The sequence below is a fragment of the Lepidothrix coronata genome, unplaced genomic scaffold (genome assembly GCF_001604755.1).
Source record: "Lepidothrix coronata isolate B3197 unplaced genomic scaffold, Lepidothrix_coronata-1.0 Scaffold124, whole genome shotgun sequence".
Classification (NCBI taxonomy): domain Eukaryota; kingdom Metazoa; phylum Chordata; class Aves; order Passeriformes; family Pipridae; genus Lepidothrix; species Lepidothrix coronata.
Window position 1 is genome coordinate 1,894,460 of NW_016690304.1, and position 24,661 is coordinate 1,919,120.

At 48.9% G+C, this 24,661-nt stretch overlaps 1 protein-coding gene across 1 annotated transcript in view; it reads left to right on the plus strand.

The window, feature by feature from the left end:
- CDH23 (cadherin related 23) overlaps positions 1-24,661 on the plus strand; it is a 193,116-nt gene that overhangs the window by 37,928 nt on the left and 130,527 nt on the right. Inside the window, exons 4-6 of the mRNA XM_017826156.1 lie at positions 7,100-7,242; positions 10,508-10,555; positions 10,776-10,868. Coding sequence (XP_017681645.1) covers positions 7,100-7,242; positions 10,508-10,555; positions 10,776-10,868 — 284 coding nt within the window. The remainder of the gene's footprint in view (positions 1-7,099; positions 7,243-10,507; positions 10,556-10,775; positions 10,869-24,661) is intronic.

Genomic DNA, 24,661 nt, shown 5'->3' on the forward strand with positions numbered 1-24,661 from the left:
TTGGACACTTCCAGGGATGGGGCAGCCACAGCTTCTCTGGGCAACCTGTGCCAGGGCCTCCCCACCCTCACAGGGGAGAATTTGTTCCTAATATCCCATCTAACCCTGCCCTCTGGCAGTGAGAAGCCATTCCCCCTTGTCCTGTCACTCCTGCCCTTATTCAAAGTCCCTCTGCAGCTCTCTTGGAGCCCCTTTAGGCACTGCAAGGGGCTTTTAGGTCTCCATGGAGCCTTCTCTTCCCAAGCTGGACACCCCAGCTCTCCCAGCCTTTCCATCCACTGAACACACAGACCACCAGCGTGAAGCCACGTGTTTAAAAGTGGACATGGAGAGCTTGTCTGGTATCTGTGTTGCTGTAAGACCTGTTTGAAGGTTGATGGAGGGTAGTTGTTCTGTCTTACCTGTGTCAATGTCAGTGTTGACTTTATTTGGAAGGATGCCACTTCTGTGCCCATATTCATGCCAGCACCCAGTGACTGCGTGCACAGCATCTACCAGCAAAGCCTCAGAATTCTGTTTGTTTTAATGGCAATGTCTAGAAATTTCCATATGCTGTTGATTTTTTTTTTTATATTTTCCCCCTTCTTATTTGTCTTATAAAGTTAACCAGAGTGCTCAGTAAACAGCCAAGTAAACCAAACAAACCCTCTGTATGGTTGCCCGCAGTACAAACACTTGGCTCTTCTTTACCTGCTGTTGCTCCCTGCCTCTTAAACAGCTTTAAAACCCCTTTTAAACATCTCTGTGAGAGCTGGGGGGACCAAAGGCAGGCGATGCCTCTCTCTGAGGTTTACCACTGCCTGCCAGATCTGCTTATGGATTCTGTCTTCACACTGACTCCTCACTTAAATAACTAAATACAGCAGAAAAGATGCTCTGCCTCTGAGCATCTGAGGAACTAGGAAAAACTCCTCTGCTGTGCCTTCCACTTCCCAGCTTGATAAACTCCCTCAGAAATGGTTTTGACTGCACGTATTTGTTTTCCCTCTTCCCTGTCACCCCTGGGTTTGGCTCCTTCCTCTCCCATACCTGACGGCAGCCGTGCACGTGGTTCCCGGACCAGCTGCTCCAGGGCTTTCCCCCCCTCCACCATTGGTGAAGGGCTCCTGTTTTTCTGATGTTAGGAGCTGCTCTTTTCGTGTTTCTTTATTATGAGACCCTTTTACAAAGGTGCTGGTGTCTCCCTGCCCTTTTTGACTCGCTCTGCAGTGTGGTAATTGTAGTGGAGGCAGCCTTGGTGGAGGGGAAAGCTGATGCTCCTCATTAGCACCTGGGAAGAGAAACGTGTAATGTTGAGCTCAGCCTGAATTGTAGGAGTGGAAACTTTCTTTGCTGAGTCCTTCTGGAAAGTGTTGGTTCAAGGGGTTGAGCCCTTTCTGAGAAGGAGGTCAGGGAGTGTCTGTTGAGGTTGTGCTTACGGAATGAGCTTGGAGACAGGCCTGGAGGTGGATGAGTGGGATGCCCGTGTACCTGTGATGGGCTTTTAGGTAACCCTGAGCGTAGCTGAGTGGTGTTGACCAGGGTTTAAACTCAGCACGACTGTGTGGCAGGAGTTCTGCTATTACTGTTCACCCAAGGGGTGCAGGAATGGAGATGGAGACACCCTGGTGCCTGCAAGAGATTTCCTGATCCCAGGTGTGCTTTGGTTGCCCTCCCAGCCTCCCCGCTGGCATTGCCCCCTGCACATCAAGTGAGGTCTCCTGTGTTCTGTCCCCAGCTCTGGATTTGTCCTTTCCAGGAAAGTAATCCCAAACATGGAAGAAGCTTCTACTTGCTGTGACCTCCCGCTTGAAACTAGATTTTGCTTTACTTTCTTTGCTAGGAAGTCACTGTCCTTTCCTCTCCCTGCCATTGCTTGGAGATTGCTCAGCAGCACAGAAATATTGACGTTTCTTCTTTTCAAAGTCTTTGGGAAAGGGCTTTCTTTTCCCCCTCTTAGTTATTTTTTTTCTTTTTCCTTTTTTTTCCCTGAAAGTTGAAAGAGAAAATGAATTAGAGGTAAAAAAAGGGAGCAGGTGACAAATGAGAAGAACAGGATTGGAATTTCAAGATCAAATCCTGCCACCAAGCACATCAGAGGCCAGGCTGCTGTGATGAACTGGGCTAACTGGAGATGCCTGTACTGGGGTGACTGGGGCAGGAAGGCAGGACCAGGTTGTCCCACCTGCTTTCCAAGGAAGGAGGGGGAGCCAAGGAAATGCTCTGGCAGCTACTTTGGAGCAAAAGTGTGGCGGTGGCCTTTGTGTCAGGGGATCCCTTGCTGCAGGGTGCTGTTGCTAAGATGATTTTTAACAACATTTCTGCTGGCTGAATGGCTGCTGAGGGCCCCCTGTGCCAGCTCTTGACTTTGATGGAGGACCACAAACACTGCTCTTGGTATCAGGGCTGTCTCCTTCCTGCTTCCCTCCCCAGTGTGTCTGGGGCCTTTGATCCGTTTGCTGCTGCTCCTTAGAAAATCCAGGGAAAAATCCTGCAAAGGCCCTGGTCCCTGAGCTGAGTGCCCATGGTGCTGGCTGGCAGCTCTGGTGGCAGCCAATAAGCTCTGTGGTGACTGTGCCTGCAGATACGACCCAGAGCTCGGGAGCCAAGGAGAAACGGTTTTTAACTCGTTGTTAAAAACAAGGATTAAAATGCTTTTTATATGAAAGTGTAGCTGATGCCTGAAGTTTTGAACCCAAAAGCCAGTGTAGTCAGCAGAGACATTCCTATTAACTCCACTTGGGTATGAATCAGACCTTTTAACAGAGAAGCTTATTAAGCAACTAATTAGAAACCTGCCCCTTCTGTTGGATCCCAGTGCCCTCCATCCCACCCCAGCCCATTCCTGTCTGGACTGTGTCAGCATCTTGCTTGGGCAGCTTCTTCATCCTCAGACTCCCTTCCTGACCCTGAGAGTCAGTGCTTCCACAGCCCTCAGGGAGCTGTAGGATCCTCCCAGAGAGTGAGTTTGTTTTTTCTCTTCTCTCATCCCCCTCTTGAAAGCAAAACCAATGGAGAGGAATTGGGGCGGGCATAACCCCTTTTCCTGCTTTCCTCCGTGGCAAACTGGAAGGGCAAGAAAAATATAGAGGTTTACAGCTGCAAGCAGGATACTGAGACAGGAGTCCCTCTATAGGATGGAAAAGTAGACCCCATGAAGCAGCCAAACTAAAAGAAATATAACAAAATCCGAGCAGGAACAAAACAAGAGGCAAAAACAGCAAGAAAAAAAAAAGCTCCTGAGGTCAATCAAAGTTCAAGACTTGGAGAAAGAAGAAAATCTGTGTATGTGTGAGAAAGAAGGAGAAGTAACTGTGATTGAGAGAAAGGAGGCAAAAGGAGACGAGATAAATTCTGATTATCTGGTGGAATCAAGACACTTAACTGCCCTGTCTGATTCCTGAGAGGAAACAAATGGAGCCTATAACTTTGCACTGCAGAAGGATAATTTGTCCCTGTTTCCTCAGCCCTTGCTGGAGCCAGGACAGTGCTTGGGCTGGAGGAGGCTTGAACAGCATCCTCAGCACGACCCCAGGGACAGGTGGGAAGGTGTTTTTCTTTGTAAGCCACCCTGAGAGGGGTTTCTGGCAGATGTGGTGCTCTCCAGAGCCTGTCTGAGCAGGACCCTCTGCTTCTCGATGATTTGCCAGTGATTCTGACACTGGAGGGTTTTGGGAATGCCAAGACCCAGAGCAGTTCCACTGTTGCTTCCGTGAAAGAGGGTATGGAGTGGAGCTGAGTATTACTGCCTCTGGGGCTTGCCTTGGTCTGGTTTCACCTACAGGTGGGACAACAGCAGCTTCCCTGGGATCACCCTGGAAAATGGGAGTTCTGGTGCTCTGCTGAGTGGTGGCCCTGGTCCAGATGCTCCAGCTGTGGAGCTTTACCTTGTGCTGTCCAGCCAGTCTGCTCATTTTCTGTTGGTGTAGGAAATTAAGAGGGGGGGAAAGTAGGATGAAAGAAATAAATACAATTAATTGGTGCTGAAGAAATCGGTGAAAGGCAGCTCACACAAACTTCTCTTGTGATGGTGGAAGTGGTGAAGTTTTAATACCACACTCCTAAACTTAGGATTCCCTTGGGGTAAAACTTGTGAGAAAAATTGGGACAAACCAACTGTGAAGTCTCACTTCTTATTTCAGGCTCTATTTCTTATTATCTTCTATTTAATTTGTTATTTTGGTCTGTATTTTAGACATTTGTAATCCTTTTTTTTTTCCTGTAATGAGCTGGAGGTGCTCTGAAGGTGGGATGGTGATTACTTGCCTGATGGAGGGGTAAGGGAATGGGAAAAAGAGCTCTTAGAATTTGGTATCTCAATTACGAGAGTTTGTTTAGGATGGAATTTTCCTCTGTTACAGTGCAGCTCACACTTTAAAGTTCTGAGCTGCCCTATCCGTATCCTAATGAAGTTTTTTGAAGAAAAGTTGAGAATGTTCCTGCTGTGTTTCCCTTTTCCTCCTTTACCCACCAAATCTATCCTTAATTTTACTCCTCTGGGAGCAGAGGGGGGTTGATCCCAGAGTGCTGTTTCACAGGGATCTGACTTCACAGACTGACAGGTGCAGGAACTGGAGGTGGGATGCTGTGCTCTGCCCAGAAATGCCTTGCCTCCCTCTCCAGGTTATCCTGAATTTAGGGGCTAAATTCCCTGGCAGTGAGAAGTAGCTGTAACACAAAGAGAGGAGAGTTAAATATTTGTTTGCTGGCTGACTGATTGATTGATTGATTGGTTGTACAACTGGGTTTGCAGCACACAAACAATAAGCACAGCTATAATTAGAACTGGGTGGCACATGATTTTCCTATTCAGCAGGAATTTTAAGATCATTTCCCTTCCAGAGGTGCAACCAAGAATTCTTGGAGTTTGAAGTGTTTGCCATTCTGGAGGGAATTGCAGATAGCCTGTTGATCTGGGAGGGTTTGAATGGGATGTAAAGGGTGCAAGGTAAATTGTGCAGAATAAAGAGGCATGACCCTGGATTTACTTTGTCTTCACTACTGGCTTTCATTTTTGTGGGGGACTGACAGAGTCTTCTTGTTTCTTGAGGAAAAGGAACCTTTGCTAAGGATGACTTTTGATGTCCTCCAGCATAAAACCAAGCTAGTACCTTGTTTTATATTGAGGTTCCAAGGTTTGAGAAAGTGTAGGGTCTTCATTTCTATGGTGTTGGCTGCACTGAAGACATGGGAGCGTTGCAGATGAGCAGTTTGATCACGTGTTTGGATTTTGTCTTTGTCCAAAATGTCTTTGATTGTGACCCATCACTCACTTGCACCCGTGTTGGTGGAAGGAATTTTTTCCCAGTGGTTAATTCTAGCTGCTCTTTTTAAAGCAACTGCTATTCCTTCTCCAAAGAGAAATTTGTCTGGGTCGGGGCATTGAGTCTTGCTGTGCTTTCATGGAAGAGTCATCGTTAAGCGTTACATTTTGTCCTCAAGACGACCTGAGTCATCTCACTCTTCTTAGTCAGAGATGAGGCAGTTCAAGCTTTTAAAGCCTTTTTTAAGGGAAAAGCACTTTTGCTAGCTCTTGAAAGTTTGTGGCTTCGTCTTGCATCCAGTCTTGAAGACCCACCCAGCCCAGCAGCTTGTAAAATTGCAGCCTTGGCAGAACCAGCTCTATAAAAGTTACTCCTGCATGCCCAAAGAGCATTGTGGCTCTGCCAGACAGGGCATGGAAGGAGCTCCGTGCACCTTGCATGCTTGGACCCCCATACCTGCAAGAATGGCTTTGGGATATTCTCCACTGCAGCTGTGGCCCACCAGCCTTCTTTGAAGGTGTTTGGAGCAGGGTCATAAAAGCAAATACTTACCAAACAAGCCCCAGTTACCAAGGGCTTCTCCTGGCTGCTTGGTCCTCCCTGTTATTTGCCATTCTTGTTATTTGTCACCTGAATTTGTACCAACAGCAATTTTACATGGCACCCAATGAGGTGGGTGGCCTTGGGACCTGCCAGACAGCTGGGTCCTCACTCAAATGTGCTTAATCAGTGTTGCAGGGCACTAAATTTTTAATCAGAAAGTCGTGGCGGGTGAAGTCAAATGCCTTATAGGAGTCTATTATTTCTTTGCAGTTACCTTTATCTGCCAAAATTGTAATCTCGTCAAAGAATAAAATCAGGTTTGTTTGACAAGGTCTATTTTCCATAAAATCGTGTTGACTGGCATTAATTATGTTCCTATCGTTTAATTTCTTATTAATGTAATCTCGTATCAGCTTTTTCCATTATTTCCCCTGTGATTGATGTTGGGCCTGTCGGTCTGTAGTTGCCCAGCCTCTCTCTGCTCTCCAAGCTGCGTTACTGCTTTTGCCCTCTGTTCTGCTGGAGCTTCCCTCCCCTTCCCAGATGGGTGAAATTTGGGCCTCTGTTCTGCTTGGCCCGGTGATCTGAGTGCTCTTGTACTGCCAAATTTGGCCCATGCAGAGCATGTGCCCCCATCCTCAAGGCCGTGTGACCGAGGAGATCTCCCATCCTTATCCCCCCCATCCTCAAGGCCAGGCAGCCAAGGGGATCTTCCATCCTTGTCCACCAGCTTTTTCCCTCCTATTTGCTCCCCCATCCTGCTGAGGAGAGCACAGAGAGCAAGTGGCTGGGTGGACGACAGGCAGCCACCCATGGCGAGCTAGACATGGCAGGCTTTGAAGGTGCTCAGAGGTGTCATGGAGAGGCAAAAAATGATTCAAGGAGATTCTTCTGGGTCTGAAATAAGGGGGTGGTGGCTGTTCTTTGCTTTCGTTGCTGTGTCTGCTGGTGGTGCCCCTTGGCAGGGAGGAGTGTGAAGGAGGCTGGTCAGTGCTTACCCAGAAGAGGTGTGGGTTCCTCCACTGTCTCTAGTGCCAGAAATGGCCTTGCTTGGGCTGGACTAAGATGACTTTCTCTTTTGATAAGGACGAGGAAGGAGAGGATCTGTGGTCCAGCTCATCTGTGCCACACAGAACGGTCAGACCATGCACAACCTGACTCCCCTTGAAGCACTGTAGCACCATGGGAGAAGAGTTTGGGGATGGTTTCGGGTCTTCCACAGACCCGCATTCTCTAACATGCTGAATGTTTTCGGGATTTCTCCCTCCCTGCCCAATCTGGCTCATGATTTCTCTCCTCTCCCCCTCTCCCAGGTTCCTCAGTGACTCAGCTGCTGGCCCGGGACCTGGACAATGACCCGCTGGTGTTCGGCGTGGTCGGGGAGGAGGCCAGCAGGTTCTTCGCTGTGGAGAGTGTCACCGGTGTCGTGTGGCTCCGGCAGCCCTTGGACAGAGAGGTAATGCTGAGAATACCCTCTGCTGAGGGGAGGGAAAAGCCCTCTCTGCTCAGATAGGTGGTGGCTCTGCACCCTCGGTGGCAGCCGAAATGGGTGTTGTTCCCACACGGAGTTGGGAATCCAGATGTGCCCCCATCCCTAGTCACTCTGTCGCTGTCTCCAGTTCAATGGGGACATGGGGAATAAGCAGGGAGCTCTGGTTTGATCTGGCTTGCTGGTTTTCCTGGATGCCAGAATAATACCTGTGACTCTGGAAGGAAAGGAAATAATAAATGGAGATGATCTACCAGAGAGCCAGGATGCTCCTACAGTCAGGGAAATCTATGGACTCTCTCTTTAAAGCTCTATTTAAATTAAATCCTTTACTATTTAGAACAGTGTGTGAAGAGATGTGAGGTGTCCCTGCTTATTCAATCTCATCAAGACTTTTCATTCTCTTGTGGATTCAGGCTGCTGGATGCTAAATTTGGCAAGATTCTTGCCTCGAAGCTGTTTCACACCCCTGTTTTCCATGGCAGCTTTGGTGTGCAAGGATGGGATCCCATCCAGGTGCCTGCTTTACTAAATCCCTGACCCTTGCCGTATTCCTGGAGCGAGGAAGAAGGGACAGCGCAGGCACTTGGATGGGAGCTTGGGAAGCCTGGGAAAGTACTCTATGACTTGGGCAATGTGCTTAATTTCCCCTGTGCTTATGTTGTCTGTATTTAGTGCTTCCTTGGCCAGCAGCAGCGTGGTGAAGATCAAACCCATTAACACACCTCAGGCACTGGTGGTCCCAGTCAGAGCCAGCCAGAGGTTGGGATGTGGAGGAAGCAGGGTGGTGGATGCTGCTCAGGCTGAGATGGGGGGGAGGGCAAAGCCAATTTCACAGTGTTAAGAGTGAGGCTTTGGGAAGATGAAGTGTTTTTCTTCACCCCTCTCCCCTCCGCCTCCCCGTGCCAACAGCTGCTGGCATGAGTCATAAATCTTCCCTCATTCAAATGCCTCCTGCTTCCCCCTACTCATGATGCCAGCCTTAAGCCAGGGAGGGCGATCAAGAGATTTTTAGGGGTCTTTTCATGGAGGTTGGGAAGGGAAGGAGCTGAGCACAGCTCGGATTTGTGGATGGGCTCAGCTGGGAGAGGAGCCTGCACCCATCAGCTCACCCCAGAGGCTTAAAGTCAGAAGAATACATGGAAGCTGGTGAAGACAGACCAGTGCATGGCTTGGTATGGGCATGGGAAAGGTCTAAAGGAGATGGGAAAGGTGTAAATGGCAATTTGTGGTGGAGGAAGCAGGACGGTGTGGGAGGGAAGGGGTGGTTGGAGGTGGGCAGCAGGCTGGGAGCAGAGAACCAGCAACCTGGATGCACGTGATCAGAAAGTCGGGGGAGAGAAAGCCATGCAAGAAAAGTGCTGGGGAAGGAAAAGCAAGGAATCAATCCTTGCACAGTGGGAGAGAAAAAGAGAAGCTTGAAAAGGGAGAAGGAGTCATAGCAAGGTAAATAATGCAGGAAAAGGGGAAATAGAGAACAAGAGGAAGGAGTGAATGTATAGAGGAAAAATGATTTTTAAAAGTTTTGAGTTTGTTTTTTTTTTTTACTTCTAGGAAGATTAGAAGGAAAACATTTTTTTTTTTAAAAGACAGGCCTTGAGGCTAAAGAAGTATCTATTAAAATAATTTGAGACAGAAATTAATACGTGGCAGATTTCTCGGATTATTTTATTAAATTTTTAAAATTCAAATGCTCAACGGGTTGTTTCCTATCTCCTGTTTTAACTTTCTTCCCTATTGTGTTGTCCCTCATGGATGAGTAGGGGGAAAAGAGGACTGAAAGGCTCTGATGCAGCAGGGTGGGATGTCACAGGGAGCAGAGGATCTCCTCCTCTCCATCGGGATTTCAGGTCTTCCTTCCTCCTACAAGTACTGTCCCAAGGCAGGAGCTGGGAAAGGCTTGGATTCCTGGCTGTTTGGATGGAGGGGGGCAGATGTGGGGGCAGGAGGAGGGCACGCTCTGGGGAGCTGTTCCCTAAACCCTTCTCTTAGAGGAACTGCTGCCCTGGCACAAGCAGAGCTCCTGCTCTGGGCACTGGTGGCTGCTGCCTGTCCCTGAGTGATCTCATTAGGGATAAATCAACCAAAGCTGCAGCAGGGAGAGCCATTTCAAGCTTCCTTTCCAGCCTTTCCTGAGTGATGCTTTGGAAACATCAAGTTACTGTGCTCCAGCAGCTCAGACAGGGCAGGGACACCAGAGGTGGGAAGGGATGCGGGATGAGGGAGGGATTGTCGGGATTGGAGGGGAACAAAACACCAGCTGGTGGTCAGGTACCAGGTGGGTGTGGTGGCCTGAGCCCTCTGGCCATCCCTGCAGGATTCCTTGGTAAAACATGAGTGAAATGATTCCTGGTGGTTAAGAAAGGCCAGGAAGAGAAAGTCTGCCTCCACTGGTAATATCCCCCTGCCCTGATAGAAAAATAGTCCCCTTCCCCACTTGTCCCTCACCCCAGTGACTTTAATATATCCCCATTTCAGACCAAGCTGTTAATGTAGTTAAAGCACTAAGGGGCAGAGAGGACTGTACAGGCATTTTCATGGGATTTCAGCCAGTTCTTACTACAGACCGTGGACTTATGTCAGTATTCCCAACAATGTGATAGATAAGTTGGGAAAGCAGCAGCAAGATTTAGAAGTCCTCACTGACACTGTGTTGCATTGTCATCTCAAACAAAAACTGACTACAGAGCGTTTACTTCGGACTTCTTCCTCTTTTTGCATCATCTCTGTGTCTTGCAGGTGAAGATGGAGCCGGGTCACAGTACACCTTGGGTGGAAAACTGCTTTTCTCCCCCTTCCACTCATTCTTTCTCGCTGCCCCAAGCAGTCAGCCCATGGCATTAGGGACTGGGTGGGTGTGCAGAGAGAGCTGGGGTTTGCTGGCACCTGCAGAAGGTTAAAGAGTGGGCTCCTCTCACCTACTTGAGCCTAGTTGTCTGTTTAAATGCTCACCTGCTAGTCAGGAAGTCAGTTCCTTGGTCCCTTCATCCCTCTGAGCCAGGACAGAGCATCTCTCTCTGCCTGTGGAATACATGAGAGCCCCACTGGCATCCAGATTTCTCAACATTTCCTTTCCAACTCAGGTAATGACACTCAAGCGCCTCTTCTCTTCTGGAAGGTCCTGAAAGCATTTTGTGTGTAATAATATTGGCTAAAAGTCCCAAGCCTGCCATCTGCAGATAAACGCTACAGTATCTTTAATTACGTGTTTTTTCTTCTCTTTCCCTTTCAGACTAAGTCAGAATTCACGGTTGAGTTTTCTGTCAGTGACAGCCAAGGGGTGAGTGTGACTTCTCATTTCATGGTCTGTGGCACGGACGGAGGGGAGCAGGGAGGGTGAGTGTGGGTCACCAAGGGACCTTCTGCATCACCCCAAGGGCCTGGGGAGTGGGGTCACCCCTTGGTCCAAAGCCAAGTCAGAAAACACAGCCACAAACTGCAGGCTTTAAAGCCACACATAAAGCTGGCACATAACCCTGCTCTTATCCTTGTGACTGCAGGTAATCAAAGGGACAGTCAACATCCAGGTGGGAGATGTGAATGACAACGCCCCACAGTTCCACAACCAGCCCTACAGCGTCCGCATTCCAGAGGTAGGGATCAGCACAGCCTCTCCCTGCAGCCTGGCGCCTGGCTCTTCTCTCAGTGGCCACTCTTGCTGCATGGTTGCCAGCACAGAGCTGACTGTATGTGAGGGCTGCCGATGTACAGGACTGTCCTCCTGCCCCGGACCCTCGTGGTGTTGGAGGAGGATTAAACCTCTGGAAGTTACTGCTGTGTGAAAGTGGGCAGAAGCCAAGTGATGGTGTTGGGGGAAGGCAGGTGGAAGAGGAGATTTGGAGCTTTGTGCAGCCTTGGTGACAATATTTCTTACGACAAATGGGAAGTTTGAAAGTAGGTGTAAATGAGAATATGTGTCTTTTCCTCTTTCTTTGAGCAGGGGGGATATGCAGCTCTTGTCACAGAGGTGACCTGTGGCAGGAATAACTATTTCTCCAAATTCCTGAATTCTGTCAGAGTACTGCCCAAAGGCTTCTGCCCTGGCTGGTGATTTCCTTTAACAGTTCCTTAGCAGGACTTGTCCCACGATGTCCCTGGAATAAAATAGGTGGGAAGGGGCCACAGGAGATCATCTGGCCCAGACTCCCACTAAACCAGCGAGAATTTTTATGTTAGATCAGGTTGCTTAGGGCTTTATCCAGCCAAGTGTTGCATATCCCCGAGGACAGAGTTTCCACAACCTTCTGCTGCTCTCCGTGCTGGCTGTTGCAAGGGAGGTGACATCCACTCATCCATCAGGGAATGCTGCTGCACCTGCAGCTTGGCTTGGCAGGAAAAGGCCAGGAACTTAGAGGTCTGATGTGAATTTAGACTTTAAAGATGTGGTTGCTGGTGCTAGGAGGAGAAGGTCAGGATATTCTGTTTGAAATAGGGGATTAGTAGGGCATTTGACATCCCCCAGTGGAGAAAACGTCTTCCTCTTGTACCCCAGTGCCAGGGCAGAGCCAATTTTTCCCAGATCGTGCCTCGAGGTGTGGGTGAGGTCACATGTGCATTATGTGTGTGAAATCAAGCGGCTTTGGTAATTGAGAGGTACAGAGGATTGTGTTACCGTGGTGTACTTAATATGCCAGCTGCTGCTGCCCCACTGTGCTGGGCTTTGATCCCCCCCGTCCCTCTGCTGAAAGGATGAGGTTTCTTCATTAGAGTTCTCGTGATGTATGAGCCAAGAGTTTCAGTCTCATCTTTGTACCAAGTCATCTGAAACCTCCCTGTGAGAATGACAGTGGGTCAGAGTCAGTTCTGCTGCTCTTCAAGGCACGAGCGGTGCAGAAACGACTTGGCCAAACCCACATGAGCTGCCCCTCGCTCTCACCTTTGTTTGGGCCTCTGGGGGCTGGTAGGGGGCTGTCCTGCCTTGCTGCTGGTCCTCCCGGTGCTGCTCTGCCTGCAGAGGTCTGCAAAGCAACAGGAATGTCACTAGGACTGCAGGAGAACACTCTCCTCTCTCCTGCCCTCAGATTTATCTTTAGTTTTGCTGTTCCTCTGCTACAGAGGACTCCCTTCTGGTGAAAAGAGATGGAAATGGGTTTCTGTGTCTCCCCTGGGCAACTGGGGCTGTGTTAAGCCCTCATGCTAGTTTGGAATCATAGAAATCCCAGAATGGTTTGGGTTGGAAGGAACCTTAAAGCTCATCTCGTTCCACTCCCTGCCATGGGCAGGGACACCTCCCACTATCCCAGGTTGCTCCAAGCCCCATCCAACACTTCCAGGCCTTAAGCACTTCCAGGGATGGGGCAGCCACAGCTTCTCTGGGCAACCTGTGCCAGGGCCTCCCCACCTCACAGGGAATAATTTCTTCCCAATATCTCATTTAAACCTACTCTCAGTTGAAAGCCATTCCCCCATGTTCTATCACTACATGTCCTGGTATGTAGAAAATAAAGGCTGGCTGAGGAAAGGGAACTTCCTCAAAATAAAAGTAAATAAAAGAACAGGAGGCTGAACCTTAGAACCCCTCTCTGACACATCACACTGCTTTGTACGTGGGATGTGGTTTTGCTGGGAGGGATTTCCAGGACCACCCAACTGTTTGGGGTACAGCAATCCCAGTTATTCCCCCCATGCGGCTGCTGTGCACTTGGCCTTGGGAGCTCTGCTCTTCTGGAGCTTGGCCTAATCTAATTATAAGGCGGTGTGTGCCAGTTTCCAGTTTCTATCCGTGATCTTTAACCAAGGGCACCGATCAGAGGTAATGAACCACAAATGCGTTGCTCCACCAGCATCCTGGAGGCACTTCTGTTCTTCTGCCAGGGAGAGAGCCTTGCCTTGCCTTGCCAGGCACTGTGAGAGCAGGAGATGGGATCCCACCAGCTAAAGATGACCCTCCAAGGGCTACAGCCCACAGGAGATGTCAGCAATAAACTTCTGCTGTGTGTGGTGGCATGGCTCTCAAGGAGGTGTCTGCTTGGCTTTGAGACCTGTGCTGAGCCACAGGTTTTCCATGTTGCTTGTCAAAGCTGGAGGTGGAATGTGCCAGAGGACACTCAGGGGAACCAGCCCTGGTAGGGGGTGACAGTATTCCCAGGTCACCCCATGCTTCAGGGTGAGCAGTGAGGGTGCAGGTACCAAAATCTGCCTCAAAGAGCACCCAGCCCAAATCGAAGGGCCTGTGGATAATGAATGAAGAGGGGCTGGAGCCTGGAGAGAGAGAGAAGAGGCAAGTGTGGCTTTGAATAGACTGGCTCTGTGCAGATTTGGCAGCTAATGAGGGTTTTTCTCTTTTTAATTTTGAGATAAATGGATGTATCGATTCGCAGTTGTCGTAGCTAATGGAGCAGCAACCGAAAGGCTATTTAAACCTCGCTGCTGTTGTGTGGCGCTCGGAAAGTCAAAAGAAGAGTGTGCATAAATAAATGGAACATGAAGTAAACTGACCTTTAAAAACAATACTGCCTCTAAATACCCATCCTGGTGTTTTACGCGGTCCGCTTGGTGTGAGAATGGGAATTTATTTGGGCAAGGGCTGCGGACTGTGATCCCTCTCCGGTGTGGGGAGGGGGGAGAGGATGCCCAGTTTAACTGCGAACTCCTCCGCACCACAGCGGCTCTGAATCCCCAGACCAGGGATCGCTCCAGCGTCAGGCTGATGCCACTGGTGCTCTGAGCTCGTTGTGTCTTAATGGCATCCCTGGCACCTGCCTGGAATAGCTGAGGGAAGGCCCCGTGTCGGGAGAGGGATATTGCTGCAGCGTAATCGTCCGTCCCGTCTGGGCAAGGGCGCCCCGTGATTTGCTTGTCAAAAGGCACCGAGGCGGCACGGGCGCTCTCAAGTCTGTAAAGAAAAGGGGAATCCTGCTAGAATTGGCAACTTAATTCACCAAGCTGGCCTCGACAGAGCTCATTAAGTTCTCATGTATTCATTTCAGGCTAATGGCTGTCATGCTGGCTGCTGTTTGATTTGCCGTAATAGACTTTTATGGCTTTCCAGTTTGCGAGGACGTGTGTGCCTGTGTCTGTGCCCTGTGGTGCTGCTGCAGGACATTAGTTAGCCACTCATGTGCTTGCTACTTTGACCTTCAGGGTTTGCTCTCCTCCTGAGTGCATCCCTTGTACTTCACCTCCTGCTCCCTCTCTTTTTTTACCCTCCTCACCTGACCCCAGGGTACCACGTTTCTGGGAGTCTCAGGGTTTGGCTTTTAAACAAGGAGAGATCTATTGCCAAACCTGTTGTGGCCATGCCTCAGTTTCTGACAAGTCCAATCTGCTTTATCTAATCTCTTTTTCCATTTGACTGGATCTGTAGGGAACTCAGAGTTGCTGGATTGTCATGGTTCAGTGCTTTTAGGTGAAGCGAGCAAGCAAAGTGGAGCCAAGGCCCTGTATTGGTTTTGTGGTACCCTGGTATGATGGTGAGATCAGGGTGGACTGTTCCCCCTGGGTGCCTGCTGGGCTTTCCTGTCCCAGTTCCAAGCAGGAGACCTTCTGGGGTTTCCAGACAACTTCCCCTTTGCCTTTAACAGGCTGCCCAGGGCAGTGGTAAAGTCAGCATCCCTGGAGGGGATGTGTGGATGTGGCACTTGAGGACATGGGTTAGTGGTGGCTTTTGCAGTGCTGAGAGAATGGTTAAGCTTGATCTTATAGAGGGCTTTTCAAACTTAAATTGTACTACACGGTGAACAAACTTCAAGTCTAGTACCATCTTGGTTTTCCCTCATAACCCCCCAACATCCTGAGCTTACTGATCAAGTTGAAACCATCTGTGGCCTTTTCTTGGTCCTGGAGCATCAGTAGTTCTCACATGATGGCATAAAGGTCACTTCACTGTTGGTTACTTGGCTGAATGTTACCTCAGGAGATTTCTGTTGGGGTTTTCTCTCCTTTGGTGCTCTCCCCACCTCATTCCTCCTGTTATATTTAACACAGAGTGATTTATGAAGTAATGTTTATTACATTTTGGAATTACAACCTCCCATCCCTGGGACTGTTCAAGGACAGGTTGGTTGGGGCTTGGAGCAACCTGGTCTGGTGGAAGATGTCCCTGTCTGTGGCAGGGGGTTGGAACTAGAAGGTTTTTAAGATCCCTTCCAACCCAAACCATTCCATAATTCTATGCTCTTCCAGCAAAAAACTGGCCTAAGCTAGCCTATGGGCCAGAGACTGCCACTCAGCACCCCAACCATTCATGGAATGACAGTTGCACCACGAAAAAAGTATCTAACTTGATGAGGACATAGTAATTATAACAGAAGTCTGTTTTCAAAAGGCTTATAACCACAACCATCCGCCTTGCCAGTGTGCTCATCTCATCCTGAATTCAAGCAAGCATCCACCAAGTAAGAGGCAGGGCTGTGGGAAAGGAGTTTAAAAACGGACAGGGAAGTTTCTGGGCAGCACACACCATCGTTGAGTCAACTACAGTCCAGCTTGCAGGTGTCGCATCTCCTGAGCTTGGCCCTGATTTACCAATTTATTGTAATTGGGAGCTGCCAGCAGCAGCAGTCCCTTCTGCTCGGGGAGCAGCCTCTGGGATTGAGCCTTCACAAGCTGCTGGTCACCGTTTCCACCCTTAATATGGTGATGGAGTTCAAATCGTGGCTTTTACAATGTTTTTTTCTTAATTGCTCAGAAAAGTATTTGGCGGGGAAGGGGGAGAGAAAGAATGGGACTATCACTGCCCTGTCCCATTACACAGCCTGGATCCAGACCGTGCTGCACAGTGAGCAGGGGCAGGGAGGAGCAGGGCAAGGCCCAAAAGCCCTTGCTGTAATTAAAATTATTATTTTGCTTTAATGGCAATAATGCCAGTAATTACATCAGTTTCCCTGCCATCCTACCCGGGCTCTTCAGGGGCTCGTATAATTCTATTGCCGTGCTCGGCCTGATGCCGCGCATACGAAGCAGCTGCAGCGAGCGTGAGCTCCCACTCCAGCTGCATTAGCCATTCTCTTCCATGCTCCCAGCCACCTTTTGGGGCTTTTTTTTATTCCCCCCCCTCCCCTCCTTTAAATAAAGAGCCCTTTCAGTGAAGGCGATGATAACAGAGCTGATAAGGAAGATGTTCCTACCACACTGCAAAAAAATGGGCTACAATCATTTCATTGCTGGCTGCTTTCCTTCCTTGTTTCTTTTTTTCTCCCCCCCCATCTGTTTTTTTCCCCCTCTCTTTCTCTCCACTCATTTTTTTCCTCCTCTCCTTACCTTTATGTTTCTGTGTTGAGTTTAGAACTGAACAAGTAATTTACAGTGAATAACTTATCCCCCAAATCCAGCCTTCCCTTCCTTCCACCACCTTTGAGCGTGCAAAATTTGCAAGCATCTTGAACAACTCCTCTGCAAATCAGATATACTGTTATTTGTTTATTCAGGGTGTTTTGTTGGGTTTTGTTGTTTTTAAAACTTCCTAGAAAGGCAACAAACAATTTAGTGAATTATTCAAGCTGTGTTCATTAAACCCTGTTGGGCAAAAACAAACTGGTTTTCCTTCCTGGGTAGACCAAGCACCTCCAGCTCTCCTCCATCCTGGCACCCCATTGGCATGGCCAGTGCTGCTGATCTCTCACCTCCAGTGCCTGTTGGAGAAGTAGGAGGTGAGGATTTGACTGGTGAGGGGATCTCTGTTGCACAGGTATGCTGTGATAACCTGCAGGTGAAACGTTTCCCAACCTTCCCGAGCATCCTCATTTTTATTTGTGGTTGGGTTTCAAAATGAGCCTCCATCCACCCCAAGGGGTGACAAAATAACTGGTTAAATCTCCATTCTGGCTCCATGGAGCTGGTCACCATCCATTTCATAGAATCATGGAATGGTTTGGGTTTGAGGGGACTCTAAAGATCATCTAGTTTCAACCCCATGCTGTGGGCAGGGACACTTTCTACTAGACAATTTGTTTTGATATTTCTCCTTTCCAGATATTATTATTATGCTTTTAATTACTTTTCCAACCTTGTCCAGCAAACTCATGGAAGCGGAGACACGTTTTGAAGGGTGTGCCTTCACTTCAACAACCTTCCTTTAAGTGCAGCAGTACTGCTCACTTCTTAAAAACCCATCTTTTAGCTGGATGAGGTAAACCTTTTGAGAGGGTTTCATCAACTGTCTGATCACTGGGTAGAATATAATATCCCTCAAAGAAATCATGGCTTCTCCCCTCCTCTCTCAGTCCCAGCCTTCATGATCTGCCAAGATGGAGCTCTTTCTATGTTGAACGTTAAAACACATCTTTGCATGGAGAAAATTGGCAAGTCAAGATTTAGCCGACAGTGTGGTGGGACACCCGTTGTTGTCAGTAATTGAGAGACTGTGCAAAGCCCATCTCCTGGCTTGCACTGGCAGGGAAGAGCAGAAAGAAGGGAGCTGAGGAACTAGCAGGCAGAGAGGGACTGAGGGAGGAGAACAGTGCACAAGTCATTGGGTTGAGTTTGTGCTGATGGGTGGGATGTCGTGTGTGTTTGGGTATGTTTGGCTCTGGGGTGAGTTTGTAAATATTCATAAAAGTCCTCACTTTCCACATGCAAGCAAAACAAAAATGGGCTGGGAAGTACAGGCACTGTCTTGGGCTTTCCTTCTGGCTGTCAGATGCTGCCGGTGTCCTTGGGCAAGAGCTCGGAAGCACAGCAGGCACCAGCTGCCATCTTCTCCCTGCTCTTTTCCCCCAGGATGGCAGAAAGGGGCTTAAACAAAACTGACTGCAGTGCATTGAGTAAAACAATGTTTGGGCTAAAGGGTTTGCACAGCCGATATTGTAGATGTCATAGAATCCTGTCATCATAGAATCCTGGAATGGGTTTGACTTGGTAGGGAACTTTAAATGTCATCCAGTTCCAACCCCTGCCAGGGGCAGGGACACCTTCCACTAGCCCAGGTTGTTCCAAGCCCTGTCCAACCTGGCCTTGAACACTTCCAGGGATAGGGTAACCACAGCTTCTCTGGGCAACCTGTGCCAGGGCCTCCCCACCCTCATTTTAAATATTTAAATATTTTAAATAACTTCTTGCTTTGAAGCCGTGGTGAGACAGAGTCGGTGCTCAGACCTGGAGCATCCTTCTCTCTGAAGGTCATCTGGGAGCAAGTTTTTGTCGTTATTGGTGATGCTTTTACTGTGGTGTCACATGGAGAACGTCAGAGGGTCTTGAGTGACGTCCTAGGGACAAAGAAAGTCTCCACTGTCCCTTGTCTGGATTCACCGGTGCATAGGAGACCCTGGTCCTTTAATACACGTGACCGAGGAGGGGAATGAGAGATGCAACAGAAACTACTGGGGCGGAAAACTCCAAATGGCGTGGAAGTAATGTGTAAAGTGTCCTGGAGATAACAGTCATTTCCACCAGGCAAAACTTGGGCTCCTTCTGCAAGGGTACTGCAGCAAGGAGGGGGGCAGCCTGGAAATTAGAAATAGTCGTGCTGTTCTGGCCAGTGTAGTGCTGGAGTGGGAGAGGGGGACAAGGGAAAGCAGGAAGGGGAGAAGATGGCAGATTTAGAGCTGGAAGGGAAGCCAGTGTGGGGCAGCAAGAGATTCAGTGCCTCTGTGGAGGAGCTGTCGTGCTGGGAAAATAGGAAATAGTCTTGAGGCAGAGGAAGTGAAAGTGTACAGCAGCATTCTCTGAGCATGGGGAACCCAGACAAAGAGGGGAAAGGTAACTTGAACAAACCAGTCATCATTACTTGTGGAAGAAACGGGAACAAGGAAAAGCAGCCTCACTCATGAGTTCCTTCATGTGGGTACTGAGGCCATGTACCTGTTGATTTCAAATCTCTCCTAGTCTCATCCTTGAGGTCAGGACAGTGTCTGAGCTTAGAATGGCTGATGAGTCCTCAGGATCCTCTTGGCCCTGTTGGCAGGGGGTTGCTCAGACCAGGCATGTTCCTCTGGAACAGAGGCAGTGGCCTGTGGTCCTGCAGCTCCTCTGGCTCGGGCTGAAAGGTCTCTCCCCCTTTTCCAGGGGACATTCTAGCCCAGCACTCTCAGTATAATTACACTTACACATCTGGGCAGCAGATGGCTTCAAGGTCTCTTCCTTGTCCCCGGCAGGAGGAAGGGCTCTGTGCTGCTGGGAGCGGGCAGAGGAGCGAGGAGGTAACGAATGTGACCTGCTGGCAATTAGTTTTGTTTTATCTCCCTTTCCTCTGGTAACCATCTTCTCCCAGAAGCCTGGGATGTAACTTATTATCTCGTGCCAGCCAGCAAAAGCCGCATCCTGTCCCTTCACATCCCTGTTTTGTTTGCCTCCCTCTCTGTGCATCACCCTTGGAGTTGGAGCATGCCTGGCATAAGAATGGTTATTAACACGTTCAGGTGGTGAGGGTACTATGTGAGTGGCAACAGCTCCGTGCCAGGAAGCAAAAGACCCGTCACTGAAAATATATTTAATATTTTTTACCCACGTAACTGTGCAGTTTGTTGGTTTGGGCTCCTTTTCCAATCGCAGCTCCTAAATTAAGGGATGATTGAGGTCGTGCTGGAAGGTTCTTTGCGAAGGGATGCTGGAATTTTGGGATACAGACTCTTTCCCACCTTCAGTAACCAAGATCAGCAGCAGATCCAGGAGGTAGGCACATGTTAGATCCTCACTTCGTGCAGCATAGGGAGGTGAAGCTGGAGCTGGCACAAGAGGCTTTTTTTTTTCAGTAAAACCACCATTTTTAATTAAGATGGAAATATTTGGGGAAAATGTTGCCATTTTGACAGCAAAGCTGGGGAGAAATAGCATTTCAAAAGAACCATAAAAATCGCTCTTGCAATAGATTCATTCCAATTTCTTCTTCAGAATTGCATTTTGTGTTTTATTAGTTTGTAATGTGTCAGTGACAGTCATGTATAATAAGCTTTCTACTGCTGGTCATACTTTGTGATAAAATAATAGACTAAATCTGCCTCTCTATAAGTTTTTTAAATATTTATGTGTGAACTGAACTATTTGTATCAGTTTTGAACTATTTTCATTACAAACGGAGGGAATTTGATTTAAGGAGAAGTTTCAATCAGGATTAGGCGGCCATTATTTAATTTCAACCATTAATTGCTGTGGGAACTTGAAATGTGGTTGATTTATTTTGTCAGTGTGAATAATGAAGAGAGCAGGGAAAGTGAATATAGGGTTCAAGGCAATTTTGGTTCAAGGTAAAGAAAAAGGGAAGTTTGTAGTTTTGGGGATTTGCTTTATGGGAGATTTGAAAAATTTATTTATTTTTCTGAGTGAGGATGCAAACCAAATGTGGGTGGAGGTGAGTTGAGGTATTGGGTGGGAAGGCTTAGCCTAGGGACAGTGGGATGCTGAGCTGCTGGCTATCTACAGAGCTGATCCCCACCTTTGGGATGTTTCCCTCAGGCCCCCAGGACCAAGCAAACACGCAGTAAATGAGTTTTACAAATACACTTTTGTGGTTCTCCTACCTCCTCGCTTCCCCTTTCCCAACTCCTGCTGCCTTCCTGCTGCTCCACCTTGCTCTCCAAATGTCAGGCTCTGCTCTTTCTTCAGCATGAGCGGCTCGTGAGGCGGTTTGGGGCACACACGTGTGTACAAAGGCTCTCGACAAAGGGCTGTGCAACCTGGGTCCGTGCCCTAGTGCAGTTTGTCTCTGAAGAATTAACAGTGAAGAGGTGCGTGGATGAGAGGAGAGAGATGGTGGATGTCACCTTGCGCAGGATGATGGTTGTTTGTCCCTCTTTTCCATCCTATTCTGTGTGGTTGAGGGGCCTCGCTGAGGTGCCAGGAAGGTGTGTTCAGTCACAGCCTGACATCTCCGAGCTCAGGTGACCAACAACCTCCTTGTTTTTCAAACCTGCCTTGGCTTTCATCATATGTCACTTCCACAGGCTTGTCCTGCAATTTTAAATCAAACCGGAAAGGTTAATGGGAAGGAGGGGAGGGAGAAGAGGAGCAATTAGTTAAGTCAGCCACCTCCTGCACAGCCTGCGTGTGGTGAGTCTCAGTTGCTCACATGTGTTTGGAGGCACCTCCTGCTTAGGTGACCTGGAGTCTGGCTGTTTGTGCCGGGGTGGCCATCAACACTACCTTGCAACTGGCATTCAAGGAGGAAAAAAAGGGTTTGTAACTGATAGGCTGGCATGCTTATTCAAGGGATGCTTTTTTAGCACTTCTCAGTTCATTACCTTGAGTGGAAGATGTAAATATCTTTCCCTAATTAGTAAATCTTTATTTAGAGGTAAGTTGAGAGCGTAGTTCTCCGAGCTGTGGAAAAAGAGGGACCTACCTGTGCTTCCATGACTGGAGCTGGATGAACAGCCTGAAAGGAGAACTGGTTTTGCTGCATATGTGATTTAGACGACCCCAAACCTGCACGGGTCAGGAGCTACTGAGCCAGCACTTGGAAAATCACTCTATTAAACGTGCTGGAAATGCATGGCCAGATGTGTGTTTTCAGGTTTTTCAGCCTCCCAGGAGGAAAAGCTGTCCCGCTCCATGATGTGCTGCCTGTGCCTTGCCTTTGAGGGGGGCTGAGAGGGTTGAACACAGAGCTGTTCCACTGCAGTGGAGAGCTGATGGCCTGTGAAACACCCAGGGGGTTTTTTGGCCAGTTGGGAAAATAGCAGGACAGGTGGATGTTTTGTTTTCCCTTGTCTAACTCACACCTTTGGGGAAAGAAATTTTGCAAAGAGACTGTTTCTGCTGGTATGAGCCCCGTGGGGATTGCGGCCCTGCAGTTCACCCCGGTATCCCACCACATGTCACGGGGCTTCACTACAAGGCTTTCCCTCGGTGACCTCCTTTCCGAGGGCCTTGAACACAAGACTTTCCTGGTCTGAAGGGCAGAAGGTACTCTTTCATCAAGGTTGCACCTCCAGAGCACGTGCTTCATCATCTGTCCCTCATCATCACCTTAACCGGTGTCTTGCCGTGCGCTCACACATCGTCTTTGATCTGCTCAGACAATGTCGGGAGGAGGTCAGCTCTTCTCTGGAAGACAGCAAACCTATTTTCCACTTAGTTGCGTGAAGCATTGAATGCTACACCGCGTTCTTTTCTTATGGTGACACCTCTGAGGAGGAGTGTGAAGTGTCTGTGCTGTGCTGACCCATCTCTGTGGGGTGTACGAGGTGTTCGGTGGCCCGAGTGGGAGCGGTGGGTGCTGTCTGCTTGCACCTCACGTGCATCTCCAAGGAGCCTGATCTCCACCTGTTTGGGGCTTGGGATGTGAATGGTAGGAGGGTGGCTGGCAAGGAGAGGAGAAGGCACCCTCGAGGAGATCTTTGGGAAAGGCAGGGAGAGGAGAGCGGAGCCTCACGCCGGCTGCAAAGTCTCATCCCTTCTGCACGTTCGCGCTTGAAGCTGGGCTGCGGCAGGCAGGCTTCGTTTTGAGGGGGGATTTGGTTAAAGAGCCTCATCAGAGCGTTATGGAATCGGAATGTGAAGGGTAATTGAGCTGAAATCCATTCTCTCCCCGCAGCCCGCGCTGCAGGACCCGCTGAAGGGCCCTCGAAGGCCAGCCTGGGGATCCTGCTGGAGGAGCAGGAGGTGGGAGTGCACCCCCTGGGCTGGGTCCCCTCAGCCCCCTCCCTGGGCTTGCAGGCAGGGGTGGGAGATGGTCACTGCAGAGGTGTTGCAGAGAAACCAGACCAGTGACAGGTGAATGTTTTGTGTGAAATGGGCATAGAAAGGTAAAATGCTCCTGAGCTGCAACCTCCCTTCTTGCAGGCACTGATCCACCCTCCAAAGGAGTCCCTGCAGCTCAGGTGGCATCTCCCTGTGTCCTGCTGTGGTCACATCCTCTTGCTGTCCCCCCTTTCTCACTCAGGATGTCCACCATGCAACCCTGTGCTTCCTGTGACACCCAAATGGCACCCACGCATGGAGGTGCTCCAGAGCATTCACTGGTGTGGCCAAACCAGTCATATTTTGGAATAATCGGAAGGACTAGATTGATTAAACTTTTAACAAAAAGGATGTTGCTAGTTGGGATTAATGTAGTTATTAAACACAGCGGGGCTCTGGTCCCTCATCTCTCTAGTCAAGGGAGTTTGTGGGAGGGGATGGGGGCTTAGAGAGCTGCTGATGTGGCCTCAAGGAGGGGATTAGCAGAAGACCCCTCCATTTTGGACCCCTGGCACAGCAACAGCGTGAGGTGCTCGGCCCGATTGTGCACCTTGTCGTGCGTTATTGATTGCTGAACAGGCACAGCTAAGTGCCTCTCATTAATATTTGTTTTGGTCTTTTCCCTGAATTCTGATGAGTGGAGGAGATGCTTCTTATCTCTCTCCTGCAGGTTTTCTTTCTAGAGGATTCCTCTGGCTGGTGACAAACCTGAGCTTTGTAGCAGCTCGTCCCGCTTTCAGGAGGAGGGATGAGTTAGTAGCTGACATGAAATCTTGGGAACTATGCAGAAAGAAAGCAAGGAGCCAAAATTAACACCAAATTAAGAGGTAAAAATGCCTCTGCTTGTGTCATCCAGATGAAATACGGAGTTCCAGGCTTGGCTAGGTTTGTAAATCTCTTACAAGGAACTCTGGGCAAGTAGGTCGTGCTGGCTAAACTTTTAAATGTATGAGCGAGAAGGACTGATGGGAGCTGTGGAGCAGGTAACCAGGGAGTGCTTCTCAGTCAGTGCTTTCGTAGCTGGCTGTGAGCCTTCAGACTGAGAGTAGAGGCTGTGGCCAATTGACACATCCATAGCATCACAGAATACTTTGGTTTGGAAGGGACTTTAAGGATCATCCCGTTCCACCCCCTGCCATGGGCAGGGATACCTCCCACTAGCCTAGATTGCTCCAAGCCCCATCCAACCTGGCTTTGAACACTTCCAGGGATGGGGCAGCTGTGCCTTCTCTGGGCAACCTGTGCCAAGGCCTCTGCCTTTTTAGGTGGTGTGAGTTCTTATTTCTCTCCTCTATCCCTAACCCTGATGTGGGTGGATGACTCTTCCCTTCCCTTTCAGTCTCCCTTCGCCCAGGTAGCAGGGACTCACCATGGCCACAAGGGCCTGAATTGTTGGCTTATGACCGGTTCCTCTCATCAACTGAGTCATGAAAGGGATTTCTGAAATTTGACTGTAGCTTGAATAGGGCAAAGCACTGTTTCTTTCTGTCTTGTATAATAATGCCTTGTTTGTTAGGCTTGACTTAACTGCAACTGGTACACCCAGAGCTATTGAAATGATTCTAAGCAGCCGTTTCTGTCTGCTCAGGTTGTACTCCCAGGCACTTAGGTGCAGGTCCTGAAATGAAAGATTTCTGGTGTGCCCAAAAGCAGTGAAGAGAGCTGTTTTAATGTTGTTGCTTCTCCAGCTTTTCAACGGAGAGTTGGGTTCAGGTCTGCTCTGAAGTGATATTAGAGTCCATGGAGCATGAGAAACTGCATTTGTTTGTGGGTTACAAATGAAGACCTGTCAAAAACCTTTTTAAGCAGTGACAGAAGTTTTTCTTTTTCA